At 37.9% G+C, this 13640-nt stretch overlaps 1 protein-coding gene and 1 long non-coding RNA gene across 4 annotated transcripts in view; one reads left to right on the top strand and one right to left on the bottom strand.

The window, feature by feature from the left end:
• The window catches only part of cadm1b (cell adhesion molecule 1b), a 119950-nt gene that overhangs the window by 89531 nt on the left and 16779 nt on the right, over positions 1-13640 (top strand). For all 3 annotated transcript variants that reach the window (XM_077611477.1, XM_077611476.1, XM_077611475.1), the window contains 5 exons: positions 2984-3136; positions 5528-5665; positions 9350-9508; positions 11672-11768; positions 11893-12065. In XM_077611477.1, the coding sequence (XP_077467603.1) occupies positions 2984-3136; positions 5528-5665; positions 9350-9508; positions 11672-11768; positions 11893-12065 (720 nt within the window). The remainder of the gene's footprint in view (positions 1-2983; positions 3137-5527; positions 5666-9349; positions 9509-11671; positions 11769-11892; positions 12066-13640) is intronic.
• On the bottom strand, positions 34-1056 carry LOC144083532 (uncharacterized). Its single transcript, XR_013303573.1, has 3 exons — positions 946-1056; positions 400-487; positions 34-296 (listed from the first exon to the last, which is right to left on the bottom strand). It is a non-coding gene; the product is annotated as an uncharacterized LOC144083532 (long non-coding RNA).

The raw sequence follows: 13640 nt of genomic DNA, 5'->3' as shown, positions 1-13640 counted from the left end.
CACAATGCCAGTTTGAGTACATTCCATGAGAGCTACAGCGAAATTTGTCATATAAATCTATGGGCAAACCCGTTTTTTTTTTCATTGGATCAAGAAACACAACAGACTTGTCAAGATGTAATAAGCTTTGAAATGAAAGTGTTGGGCAGGGGTACTATTCTACAATCTGTTACTCCCCAAGGATCATGCACCTTACCCTCAAATCATTGCCAATGTTAGCTGTCAAACATGGTGACTGGACACAATGAAAGAAGGTGTTAGACAAGTCCGTCAGCGACAGTGACACAAAGGCTGTCCTAGAAGAAAAACACATATATACCAGCATCCGCATTTACCCGCGCCAATAAAGAGCAAATAAACACATTTCTACTGCCACGAGTAGATAAAAAAACACCTTACAGGCTGACACGGGGACAGTCTTGTCGAGGCGAAGCATTTATTCGGCAAGATCTATGCAAAATGACACGCAATTTGGCAGAGCTGACATCTGTGATGGGAAAAATTAGGTTTTATCCGAGGGTCTTTGTGATGAGGCGATTTTTACACAGATATTTATGCCCTGGGGTGCATCTGAAGGAAACTGACTTTTAAAAAGTGGATTTTAAAAGGCTGGAAAAGTCATGATGTTTCAAATGAAGCCACCAAGTGAGTCAGTCAAAAGATGAATGGTCAGATACGTAGCTATTTTTTAAAAACATTGGCATGCATGAATAAGAAAAAGAAAATCCTGTCCTAGATCCCCCATGCCTAAATTCAGCAGCTGCTTTTAAATTAAAATTAAGGATAAATATATATTTTTACAGACCGATCTCATTTTCTAAAAGATCTATCTGACAAGTTGTCCGTGCCAAATTGCTATCTCTTCGGCACATAATTATTTCACCTTCTAAAAGCACCGAGTAGCAGGAACATAAACATTTTAAGTGCACTTGTAAGCACTTTTACCTCTCTGCACGCTACGTTGTTTGTGTTGTTTAATCTCCTGGAGTTGTCTCAGGGGTGGCAGGATTTCCCTCACTAACAGGTGTTGTGACTCTCCAAGTTACACGAGCGCCATTGTTCCCTTCTGAGTCCTCAATGAGAGCTCTCAAATTATATAGGGGGAGGGGATGAGATTTCATGTTCATGTTGCCCTGAGACCTTGAGTAATGATCGTGATAATAACTGCCATGCCTGACGGGAATACCAAAAATGTCCTGGCGCTTTAAGCGTGCACTCGGTTATCTCTGCAGAGAACAAGATAAAAGAGGAGAGGTCAGACGATCAAATGGAGTCCCTCTGATCAAATCAGCCAAAGATGTTTATGTAAAAGAGCACATTAGGATGAAAAGATGGGTTCAACTGAGCATGAATATGTTAATGAGAATGTAATTCAGTTGTACTGATATTAATCTGCTATCATTGACTTGCATGCTCAGACCCGGGATTTAGGCATGTTGGAAATAAAAACAGCAATTATTTCCCATAGATGAGCAAGGCATTTATTTATTCTGTTTATTTGTTTGGTGTGAATCCTATGCAATGCCTCACATCCTTCATCTCACTTTATCTTGTGGCACATGCTTGATATACTCACTTGCATCCCTCCTCTCTTCCTATCTTACTGGCGAAATGTACCATATGCACACTTTCTCACACTTGCCATACTTTGTATATGTGCAGTAGCATATGCACTTCCTCCTGCTTTTTTTTACTTGTTTTTTTCTCCTTCCCACTTTAGTCATCATTGCTATTATTTGTAATTTGTGTGAATGCACTGCCTACCTCCCACTTTGTAGGGAACACTTTGCACACCTTCCCATGATTTTTTCCCTCCTCTTCTAACACCCTACAGTTTTATCGTACCTGTGACTCTTCTACTCTTGCTCTAAAACATTACATAGATTGGAATCTGTACCGCTTCCAGCATTTTTGAATTCTTGTATAATATACTGTATGCGACAACTGTGTGTATGTACACAATAACACTCAGGTTTGAACTCACTGTCACTTTTATGAGCTAACCTATTTCTTTTTTGTTGTTATTCTCTAATTTTACGTTCAAGTGCAACAATAACTTCACCCAGTCTGTGAACGATTCCCTTTTTCTTTGACTATCCTGCTTTGTTGGTCAAACACGCTTTTTCATGCTGATTGTCTAAAATCCATTCATTTATTTTCCATTCCGCTTATCCATACAAGAGTTACGAGGGTGCTGGAGCCAATGCTAGCCATTTTTTTAGTATTAGGCAGGGCGCAGCTTAAATTGGTTGCCAGCTAACAAACAACCATTCACACTCACACTCATGTGTAAGGAGAATTTAGTGTTCACGCAACCTACCATGCATGTTTTGGGAATGTGGGAGGATACCAAAGTACCTGGAGAAAACTCACTCAGGCAAGGGGAGAACATGTAAATTCCACACAAGAAGGTCGGAACGGAGGCGGACATTCTGACCGCTCGTACCCTGTGAATTGTCTGAATTACAAATAGAAAACTGTTTAGTGTGCCAGGACTTTTGAATGAATTTTCATGTGGGCTGCAGAAATTTGGGCCTATTTTGTTTTAAATTACAGCAGAAAATGTTGTTTTAGCAGTATACTTGAGTTATTCTTGAATACATTCTGTATTATTCAATTGGAGTGTAATGCATCCATCCATGACAAGAAGTAGCAGGCTGGTTTAAGAGTTGCCAGCTTGTTAGGAGTCCTCATGAGCACTCCTCACACTTTCCTGTCTTGGCGAGTGCTTCGTCGACTGTGAAGCTACTTTATAAATCAACTTGTAAGAATTACTTTGAAGCCCACTTTTCTTTGACTCAATTAAGGAAAGAGCCCACTAACATCCTCACACTCCTATTTCACTTTTTCCACTCATTCCCTTTTATTTTCCTCCATTTTCTCACTAATTCTCACCCTTTCATTTGCTATGTTCCCCTTTTTTCTCCTGGACATTTCCTTTAACTCATTGGTGCTAAACTCTTACTTATATATACTCCACCAGCCCTGAAGGACAGCCGGTTCCAGCTGGTGAATTTCTCCGACAACGAGCTGCGGGTGTCTCTGTCCAATGTGTCACTCTCCGACGAGGGACGCTATGTGTGCCAGCTCTACACTGACCCCCCTCAGGAGGCTTACGCGGACATCACAGTTCTCGGTAGGTTGGAGGCAGATATGCCTCCCTTTCCCATCAAAAGTATGAAACACCCAATTGCCATTTTTATCTTGCTGGTGATAGCCAGCATTTTGCATTACTGCATTCGGCCCCTACTCTAACTAGAATGTATTTTAACTTATAAATTATCTCCCCCGACTCTCTTCTATCACTTTCTTTTTTAAATCTGATTTTTGCTGTCCAGCAAATAGACAACCTCCACTTTAACCCTTATGTTACGTTTCCTATGTGTCTGGGATACATCTCCCCTCACATACTACATTTTCTGAATAATGAATCGTACTTTTGTCATAGTTTCACTGGGCCTGCGACTTATTCTAATATATAGTTGTTTTTTTAAAAACTGATAGTTAGAGAAAGGGCATATTCGGTACGTCCAGAGTTGTTCAGAAATGAGTATACTGAATCTAAAGAGTGGATTTGGAAATGATATGGAAAAATTTGGATAGGGAAAAAATATATATACAGGGTGTCCCCCCAAAAAATATATGCACATTAAAAATAATTGTAAACGTGGTGTTTAATTAGAATTTTATTATTTCAAAAGTGTGAGAATATTTACAAGTATCATTTTTTGTCTTTTCGTGCATTTTGACTAATGATGATTGTAAATATTCTCACACTTTCGAAATAATAAAATTCTAATTAAACACCACGTTTACAATTATTTTTAGTGTGGATACATTTTTTTGGGACACCCTGTATATAAACAAGAATAAACAACACACTGTTATTAATGCTTGCACCTTGGTCTCATTGATGGGTGGGAAATAAAATTCAAGAACTTTATAAATGCATATTTCAATATATACTTATATAAGCCTCACATGAGTGTAAGTGGAAGAGCAAGCCAAACTGGAAAAACAAAAACAAAATTTGTATCATAGTCTAGAAATTGCAGCATATTGTGTAAATGTTCCCTCCGACTTAACTTCCCACGTTTTCTAATATTTCCTGTCACGTGTAGCACACACTCACCTGTCGGGTGACTATTTCCCCCTTTTGTTTGCTTTTTTTAATGTCACCCTGCTGCTTTATGGATCGTAGACATCTTTAATCCCATCATCTTTAGCCCCCCGAAACAAAATGTCAGCAATTAGCCGCCCTCAGTGCGAAAAAGGAGCAGATGCTCAAACCGATGGCGTATGCCGCGTCGGTCTTGGCAGCTGTGTTGACTGTGTGAATTCCTGTGAATGTTGACTTGGCTGTTTCCAAACCATTCCCCTTTGAGAGTCAGCTGTGCCTTCACTGTGCTTCTTTGCGGTGAAATGGCTCTAGTTAAGCTTTATTATACAAGCCGACATCCTTGGGGGATTGAAAGGAATTAAAAGCACTTATAGTAATTGCTTTACTTGTACAATTGAGGTTAACAGTAGCAGCAGTTCGACGCTAAACTGAGGGTTGCATTGAAGAGTCCTCAGAATGAACACCCCACTGACTTTTGGCTTTCAAGCGACTAGAGTTCAGCCCGATGACTAATTCGCGGAAATATGGAAAGAGTATCCTGCTTTTTAGCTAAAGAGGAGTTATGTGGCCTGGTGTGAGGACATCTTTTTCATATTTAAATCCAGACTGATTCATGCTTTTCTGTGAGTTATTCTCGAGCACTCAAAGGCAACAGCAGTAAAGTTTTTAAATTTGTTTGGGCCAGAAAGAAAGAATCTTTGCTTGAATAGAAAAGTCTGCAAGGAAACTTTGGATAGAATGTTATTCTTCCATTTTACACACAAATAATATTTAACCATAATAAAGTTTTGAGGCCAATTTACAACATTTAACAGCCCACAGAATAGTCAAAAAGTCAAAAAAGCCTTTATTGTCATTATTCACAGCTGCATATAACGAAATATTGTCCTATTTTATGTTCTAAGATAATTAATGAACCTAACAAAGAATAGATTAGACACTCATCAGAAAATAAATTGTCCTCACCTTCACTCTGTAGCAGGAGTAAAATCTGGTGTTTTTTATTTTTTTTCTTTTTCGCTAGAAATAGCATTTTCGGACTAACAAGTAGAGAAAATTAGTGTTTTTTTTTTTTTTTTTAAAGAAACAATGTAGAAGGCTTTTTGGTGAAAAAATAATTAATTTCAATGTCAGTGTCTTTTGTTTTTTTATCTCTAATTTTTCATTTTCTACTCACGTTTTATTACCCACTGCAACGTATTTTATGTGTGTGGTATTCATATAATTGGCCCAACTATTGTCATTTCTCGTCTTCTTCGTAAGTGAATTGCCAAATTCAAGAAGTCATGCAAAGTCATGTTGGTTGCACAAATATTTGATAAGTATTCTGCAACTTTGAAATGTGTACCCGTTTTGTACATCCATCCTGTGCACCTTTATAACTGTTGCCATCACTTTGTGTACCAGTCCCACCGGGTAGCCCGATCATCGACAGTCGAGATGATGTGGTCAGTGAGGGCAACGAGACGGAGCTCATCTGCACGGCCAGTGGCAGCAAGCCAGCAGCCTCCATCCGATGGATGAAAGGAGATGAGGAAATGACAGGTAGGTCCAAATTCCTTGGAGCAACCTACAGATTGTGCTCAGTTGCACATAAAACCTAGGTGGATGCACTATTTAGGGTACTTGGTCGTTTGGTCGCCGGTCTTTTGGTCGCCCGGAAGGTTATTGATAATTACCATTTAAATTCCCTAAATACAAACTGCGAATTATTATTTAGTCATACTTAATGCCCTATTAATTATTAGGCTAAAGAAAAGCTCCAAATTTCCCGTAGTTTTATTGTGTTTTGTTGGAGAACTTGTTAAGACCCTGACTGACGTCCCTTCCTAAGGGGACAACTCATGTACATATAAACTCCTATAGACTCACATGTCGGCTCAGTGAAACTGCTCATGGCCATTATTGGCTTTTATTGATGCGTAGACCGTGTTGTTTTACCTTGTTTTGTCGCCGGTCTTTTGGTCGCCCGTTGTTTGGGTCCGGGCGACCAAAAGACCGGCGACCAAACGACCGCACACGACTATTTAGCACCTACCTAATGTTTTTATCGTATGACCAATAGCATATGCTGAATGCTATTGAAATATAGCATTTGAAAAGTTTGTCATCCTTGTCCAAATATGTAAACATGACAGAACAACAAGAATTAATTTTAACTTTTTAGTATAATGCATTACAGTTCAGTATTTGGGCAAAGCATGGTATAGTAATAATCTCAAAATTTCCATTGAATAAAAATTAGATGAAGATGCTTAGGATTGTTTGACCTTTTCTAAGGTTTACTCCCTTAGTGTACTGTTCTAGTTCATTATTTATTATTTTTGCTTGCTCAGCCGAAGAATAGCACCATCAAATTGCACATTAATAGCTTCATGTTGCTGAGTGTTTCTCATAAATCATCCGTATCCGCGTCTTGGAGTGTGATTTAAAATTCCCCAAATATTCACTTTCAAGGTTCTGTTAAACACATTGAAGGCTGATGGAATTTCAGACCATGAATCTATTCTGATACCTTGAAAGAATCTATACACAGCAAACTCGCAGTCGGTGTTATGAATTCATATTTGTGCATTTCATCTTCATTTCCGCATCTAGGGCTCTTGCACCGAGGTGTAACCTGAGGGTGTGGAATAATCCTTATTGCCTCTCCGTTATTATTAAGGATCCTCAATTTTTCATTATGGTACAGCTAGAGGAGGTAGTCATTTTGGTTCTATCGTATTTGCGTGTGTGCGTGTGTTGATTGTAGAATTTTACGTGCATTCTAATCGAGAGGATTCAATGGTCTTGTCAAGAGATGAAATATTTAGACAAGGGCCGAATTGACGTTAAATGTCATTTGCACCTCCAGTATTCCCTGGGAAACTTTTCTTATGAGAAATTATGTTAGGCACCTTCAATGCAGTAATTAGAACAGTCCATGACAATAAAGTTTATCCACAACAGTGGGAATTTCCATAAAAGTGCACTATTTTAAACAGTGGCTGCAATTGACAAGATTACTGCAGTTTTCAGATTATAAATCTTTTTTTTCTTCCACAGAATTTATATTCCCGAGCAATTTATATGTGAAATTATTAAAGGTAACCCCAACTAAAATGATCTTTATGCATCGTGCTGTGTCACGTTCTCATTGCTCGTAATGTCTAATATAAATAATCAGCTCTAAAGAGCTGAACTGATACCCATTAGATAGAGATATCACAGTTTTTAATTATTTGTATGAATTGTGTTTTAGCAGCGCAGGCATGACAACTATAACTGTGGAATAATTTAAGCATTTCTATTAGCATGGGGTTTTCAATCAATAATCAAGCCTTGAGGTTTTTCATTGGCGGGTTCTGGCCCGAGAGACGGAATCAGCACACTTGGGGGCAACATTAACATAAATTACAGCAGCAAAATGATTTCAATAATGTGGAAACTAGCTCGTCTACTGCTGGCCTTTTACAAAGTTGTTTCCGTTGTCTGAATGATTTTCATAATTTTCAAGTGTTTTGTCAAACAGCCTGCAGTGGATGAAATTTTAAACGGTCTCAATTTTTAGCTCAATAGGAAAATATTTTAGCGGTTCATATGCCGTGCTCCCAATCAATAAAAAATGCAAACATTATTAAGATTTTTTTAAGCATTACTGTAAGAGTCAACTCAATGTTTTTACATTATTCCCAAGGCCAAAGCTCAGAATTCTTTTAGACGCTAAAATATTAACTGAAGAAGTTTTGGTTGGTTAGGGATGATTTGATCGCAACTTTTTATTTACAAGCGCTATGTTTTTTGGTTTATTTTTTTTAGCTTGTTTTGCATGCACGTCATCTAAAAAGCTGTCTGATTTTCTAATTCAATATTCTGTTCAGACCGCGTTTGACAGCGGCAAGTGTCACCCTGGCTGAGGTTACGCTTGATTGCGTTGGGATTGATCAGTGGTTGATGCTCACAAGTGTGTTTTGATTAGACGTCTGCGCCACGACACTCAAATCGGGTCCGCATTGAGATTCAAGTCCCCGAGACGGTTTGATTTGCGACTGTTTTTTGTTTTTCTTCATCTGCTTGTCGATGTTGATAATTGACAAGCATCAACATTGATAAGTACACTTTCTGACCCTCATCTTGAAAATGCAACCCAGGAAAGTTCTTGTCATGTCTTGTTTTTCAGAAAAGACACATTTTAAAACCAGATCCCCCACTTTGTTTTTGCTCTGATAGTAGCAAAAGTAGTAGTGCTACAACATGAGCGGTATGAATAAGTTTTGACTTAGATTAGATACATCAACCAGTCTAAGATGTAGTCCAACTTTTGCCTGAAGTTAGCTGTGATAGGCTCCAGCACGTAAACAAGCGGTGTTGAAAATGAATGAATACAAATGTTCGGTTTATATTACATTGAACATCCACCCGAACTCTAAGTGTGTTGGCATCATCATCAAGTGCTTGGTGTCCAGTGGGGGCTCCCCTTGTGACCGTACTGAAATGGAAGTGCGCCGCAGGTCAGACTGGGGTGCCGTAATTATTTCCCCACTTCATTAAGTGCGAGTAAAGCGTCGAACTCAGCACTGCAGCTCATTCGCTGCCCCCTTGGCATTGTAATGCTCTCCAAATGAAGCAGTGCCGAGTTGACAACAGATTACTGCCGACAGCTCAAAAATACTATAAAGGGCAGCCATTATCAAGTTTATATTAGCCTTCAAATTTCATTTAGAATTCCTCTTTACCACTAAAATAAAATCTAAATACTAGTTCAACTCACACCTTTATAATGCCAAATATGTTTTTCATGATTCGAGCACTAAATGTGCAGTTTCTGCAATGATAGGGTTTACAGTGCTTGGAAAAAGTACTCGCACTCTTTAGAATCTCAGGTATTGTAGAAGTAACCTTTGACGAAAGTCAATGATTAAATACATTGCTTTGTTAATGTATAATGTGAGCCACAGGTTGAATGTGCTGCTATGTATAATTAACAGGGAACATTCCATCAAATGTATTTTATGTACACCTGTCTACTCATATTTGCAGTTATCTGAGTCAGTTGGAATGATAGTAACATTCTTTTAATAGAATTTAACTTATTGCCTGCCATTGACAATCACATACAGGAAATTAACTTTTACCGGGAGCGCTAGGTGTGATTTTTAGTCAAAATGGATTGTATTTCAGGTGCCGTCAATCGCACAGTAATTTAAATGAGTCCCGGTTAATGAAGGTCTCTCTTTCCCTCTTTCTTAGGTGAAACGACGGTAGAGGAGATGTACGACCGGATGTTTACTGTCACCAGCCGAGTGCGATTCTCAGTCACCAAAGAGGACGACGGCATGCCGGTGGACTGTGTTGTGGACCACCCGGCCGCCAACGATCTTTTGGCTCAACGAAACCTTGAAGTGCTATGTGAGCATCTACTCTAACAGCCTAACTCCATAATTACACACTGCGCTACAGACAATGGCAAATAGTCAAATACTACTTCCAAAAATGTGAGAATTATGCCTCTAATGTGAGGGCAAACCACGTTCTTGCATACATTAAAAGATGAACATTTATATTATTGTTTTTAAACTGAATTTTAGTGCTGTGTAAAACAAATGGGAAAAAGGTATACACAAGGACTTTTGCCTAATGTACTTAAAAAAAAAACTTCTTACAATTTTGTAACATTTAAAGAGCAGTAAAAAATATTAGAGGCATTAGATGCATTTGCTTTTGCATTACTTCTTCAAGGCATCCTTTTTTAGGCTATATAATCTAAAAAAAAGTTTTAAGTATAACAACAGTGTATTTATATACAAACACTTCCTTTCCCATGAGAGCTGAAGTCATTTATACTCTTCATAAAGATGGGTAGCATGCATTTTTATGTTTAGTTATTGCTTTTATATACATATATGGGCGTACTAATCACTCGGCCGTCACTAAAGTTAATTAAATCAATTTTAATGACACAGAAACAACTAAAGTAATTGCGGTCTCTTAATCAAGATTTTAGGCACAAAAACAAGTCAAAACATGATGTGTCTTATTTGTGGATTTTTGGAGGTTCATAACCAGAATGTTTTAGGTGTAAATATCGTTTAATGCAATGGCTTATAGGCAACGGGAACCTTCTACATGCACAATGCACTTTTCTTATAAAATCTAGTGTTTGTGTCTTATAGGCAGGTGTGGTTTATAGTCCCAAATCACAGTAATTGCCCTCTTGAAACTAATAACGGGTTGTGCCACCCTTGGCTGAAACAACAGAAATCACGCATTTGCGATAATTGGGGATGAGTCCCCATGTGGAGATAAATCCAGCCCACTCCTCTCGGCAGAATTGTTTCAACTCTGCAATACTGGGTCAATTTTAAGCATCAAATGCCTGTTAATGGACACCACAATGATCTCAGTTGAATTTAAATCTGGACACTAAAACTTTCCTTTTTTTATTTCATATATATTTATTTATTTATGGACTTTGTGTGTTTTGTATCGTTGTCCTTCTGCATGATCTAAGAGCCCTTGAGTTTGAAGGCGCAAAGGGATAAAGTCATTTCAGTTGGCCAGCCACTCCTGGGAAGGTTTGCCACTGTTCCCACTTTTCTCCATTTGTTGATAATGACGGTGGTTCTTTGGAGTCCTAAAGTCTTGGAAATGACTTTAAAGCCATTTCCAGACTGATAGATTTCCCAATCACTATCTCATTTTTTTCTTCTTGCTTTTCTTTGGATCACAACATACCGTGTTCATGAAATCTTAAAACCTACCTCACTTTGTCTGACATGTTCTATTTAACTGAATTATTAATTAAAAAAATCTGCTTGGTGGCACATTGTTTTTTTAGAAAATGACTTAGACAAGAGACAAAATGTTGTAATATCCGCCGCTAAAGAAAAAGTGTATTTTATATTTTTGTTAACTACTATTCCCTTGAAAATGAAAGAAAATTATTGCCCCTCTGTATTAAAAATTAAAATCCCACCTTCTGGTACTGCGACCTCCAATTGTGATGTTTACTACAGATGACTTTAATTTGAAGAATTAGCTTGATCAGTGACCATAACTCTCACTGAAAAAAAAGATTATTTATAGCAATGCTTCTGTTACCAGGCGCTGCTGTAGCTAACCAAATTGTGACAGATAAATGAGACTGTCATTGCATACCTAGAAAGGTTAAATCACCCTATTGTAGGTAGTACAGCATATTCATTTTAGTCTACTTTTTTTTATTTTTAATCTGACCTTTCAAGGAAAAACAGAAAGCTTGACTGCAAGTGCTTGACATTTTGGTAATCTTTAGCACACATTGATAAGGGGAGAGAAATCATTTTGCTGTAAGCTACTATAGGCTGAGTAGATGTCAAATGTGCACATTAGGTAATCCTTTTCATCCTGCACCACTTTTCACTCCTGGCAATTTTTTTTCCTTTTGCTTCAGTGCCTCTCCTTCTTTTCGTGTTTCAATTGTAGTAAGAATTTTATTTTAGTTTTGTCTGGTGTAAGGAGGACTATAAAAACAGGCCAGCCTTGTTAAGAGTTTATGATACGAGTCAATAACTGTCTTATTTTATTTCTCAGATAAACCTGAAGTCAAGATTGTGGTGACGTATCCCGAAGGATTAACTCGAGAGGGCGACAATCTTGATCTGACGTGCATCGCGGGAGGAAAACCGCAGTGAGTGCATGCGAACAGTACAGACAATCGGTGGTGCAAAGTCGACATATCGGATTATTTTCAATTAGGGTGGGGTCATCTCCACAACATCTATGCAAATTTCTTATTCCCTTTTTTCTTGCAGTCCTCATGTGATCAACTGGCTAAGGGTGGACGAGGATGTTCCGCCTCACGCCGTTGTCACCGGTTCGGACCTCTACATCGAGAACCTCAACAAGTCGTTTAATGGCACGTATCGCTGCGTGGCCTCCAACATCATCGGCGAGGCTTACGACGACTACATTCTCCACGTGTATGGTAAGTAGGTACTTAACTCCATCAATGTTGAACAAGACAAGATTAAGGTTGGTTGGTTTGGGTGTAATTGGTAGGATGGTCATATGTGACGTTTCGCCAAAGTGGTTAAAGGTAGGTTCTATGGTTTAGAGATAGGTCGGTGTTTCGTGGTAAAGTTTAGGAAAGTTACATATAGTATATATGTGTGTATATGTGTATATATGTGTGTGTATGTGTATATGTGTATGTATATGTATGTATGTGTATGTATATGTATATATATATATATGTATATATATATATATATATATATATATATATATATATTTATAAATATTTTTTATATATTTGTATATGTGTATGTATATATATATATTTTTTTTTATATATTTATGTGTGTATATAAATGTGTGTGTGTATATATATATATATATATATGTGTGTGTGTATATATGTGTGTATGTATATATATATATACACACATATAAACACGTATGTGTATATGTGTGTATGTATATATATATACATATACATATATACATATACATATATATATATACATACATATATATACATATACACACATATACATACATATACATACATATATATGTGTGTATTTTTTTCTATAATAGCAGTTTGTGGGTGATTGTTAGATACGGGCAAACAAACAGCGGGATGTCAGAAGAAGACTGTGCCTTAAAGGTAAAACCTGTTGTGAAGAACCAGCCTCGTATTGGCTTTTATGAGAAATTTGATTGTAGCCTTCACTACGATGATATTGTTTTGATTTTTGCTCGTCCGCCTCATATGAGTTGACTTGACAACCATTGTCAAAAAGCAAACAATGTCCCTGTTTGTTTATCTGGCTCCAAAGCAAATGACTACGACAGCTGTTGAAAATGTGCATTTGTGCACATAAATACAATGTTTTCTTTTTCTCCTCATAGCTGGTCCGTGTTGCCAATTGTGTAGCTGGCAGGGTTTTAGCCAAGGAGCTTGTAAAGAACTCGTCAATGTTGATAAATTGAACAAGTGTCATTCACCAAACGGCCTTCGAGGAAGCTCTGCAGTTGCCTCTGTAGAAACTTTTCTTTACTTGTATTTTTCTCGAATTTTCTACAGCGCTTGTCTTGCTCATTGTCATAGCAGGAGGTGATAACATAACCATGCTATTATATCCTAGTCATTTTCTCTTATAATTTTGATAAAGACCAAATGTTATAGATTCTTTTTGCAAATGTAGTTTTGAACCCCCCGCAACGCTTGTGAGAACTAGCAGTACAGAAGATTCATAAATGAAAGCAATTTATGTTATGATGATGGGCGGAGGGCCCCGAAGCAGTCACAAAAACAGCTTTGGTCGTGCCCATTTTTCTTTATTCCAATGTACCAGACAAAGCAAAGGCACAAGGGAAGAAGCGAAGGCAGTTCGGTGAGTTTGGCGTGGGGGTCGAGAGTCGTGAAGTCCGTGGGATAATCCAAGACGAATGTACCAGATCTGTGAAGAAAGAAACATGGTCCTAAGACAAAACAAGAATTTGTAGATCAGATAACAAAAACAGGATGAAACGCGAGAAGGTACCAACAGTGAAC

The sequence above is a fragment of the Stigmatopora argus genome, chromosome 10, assembly GCF_051989625.1.
Source record: "Stigmatopora argus isolate UIUO_Sarg chromosome 10, RoL_Sarg_1.0, whole genome shotgun sequence".
In the NCBI taxonomy this organism is placed as follows: domain Eukaryota; kingdom Metazoa; phylum Chordata; class Actinopteri; order Syngnathiformes; family Syngnathidae; genus Stigmatopora; species Stigmatopora argus.
Note: the sequence above shows the minus strand (reverse complement) of the source record. Positions and strands in the feature narration are given on the sequence as shown.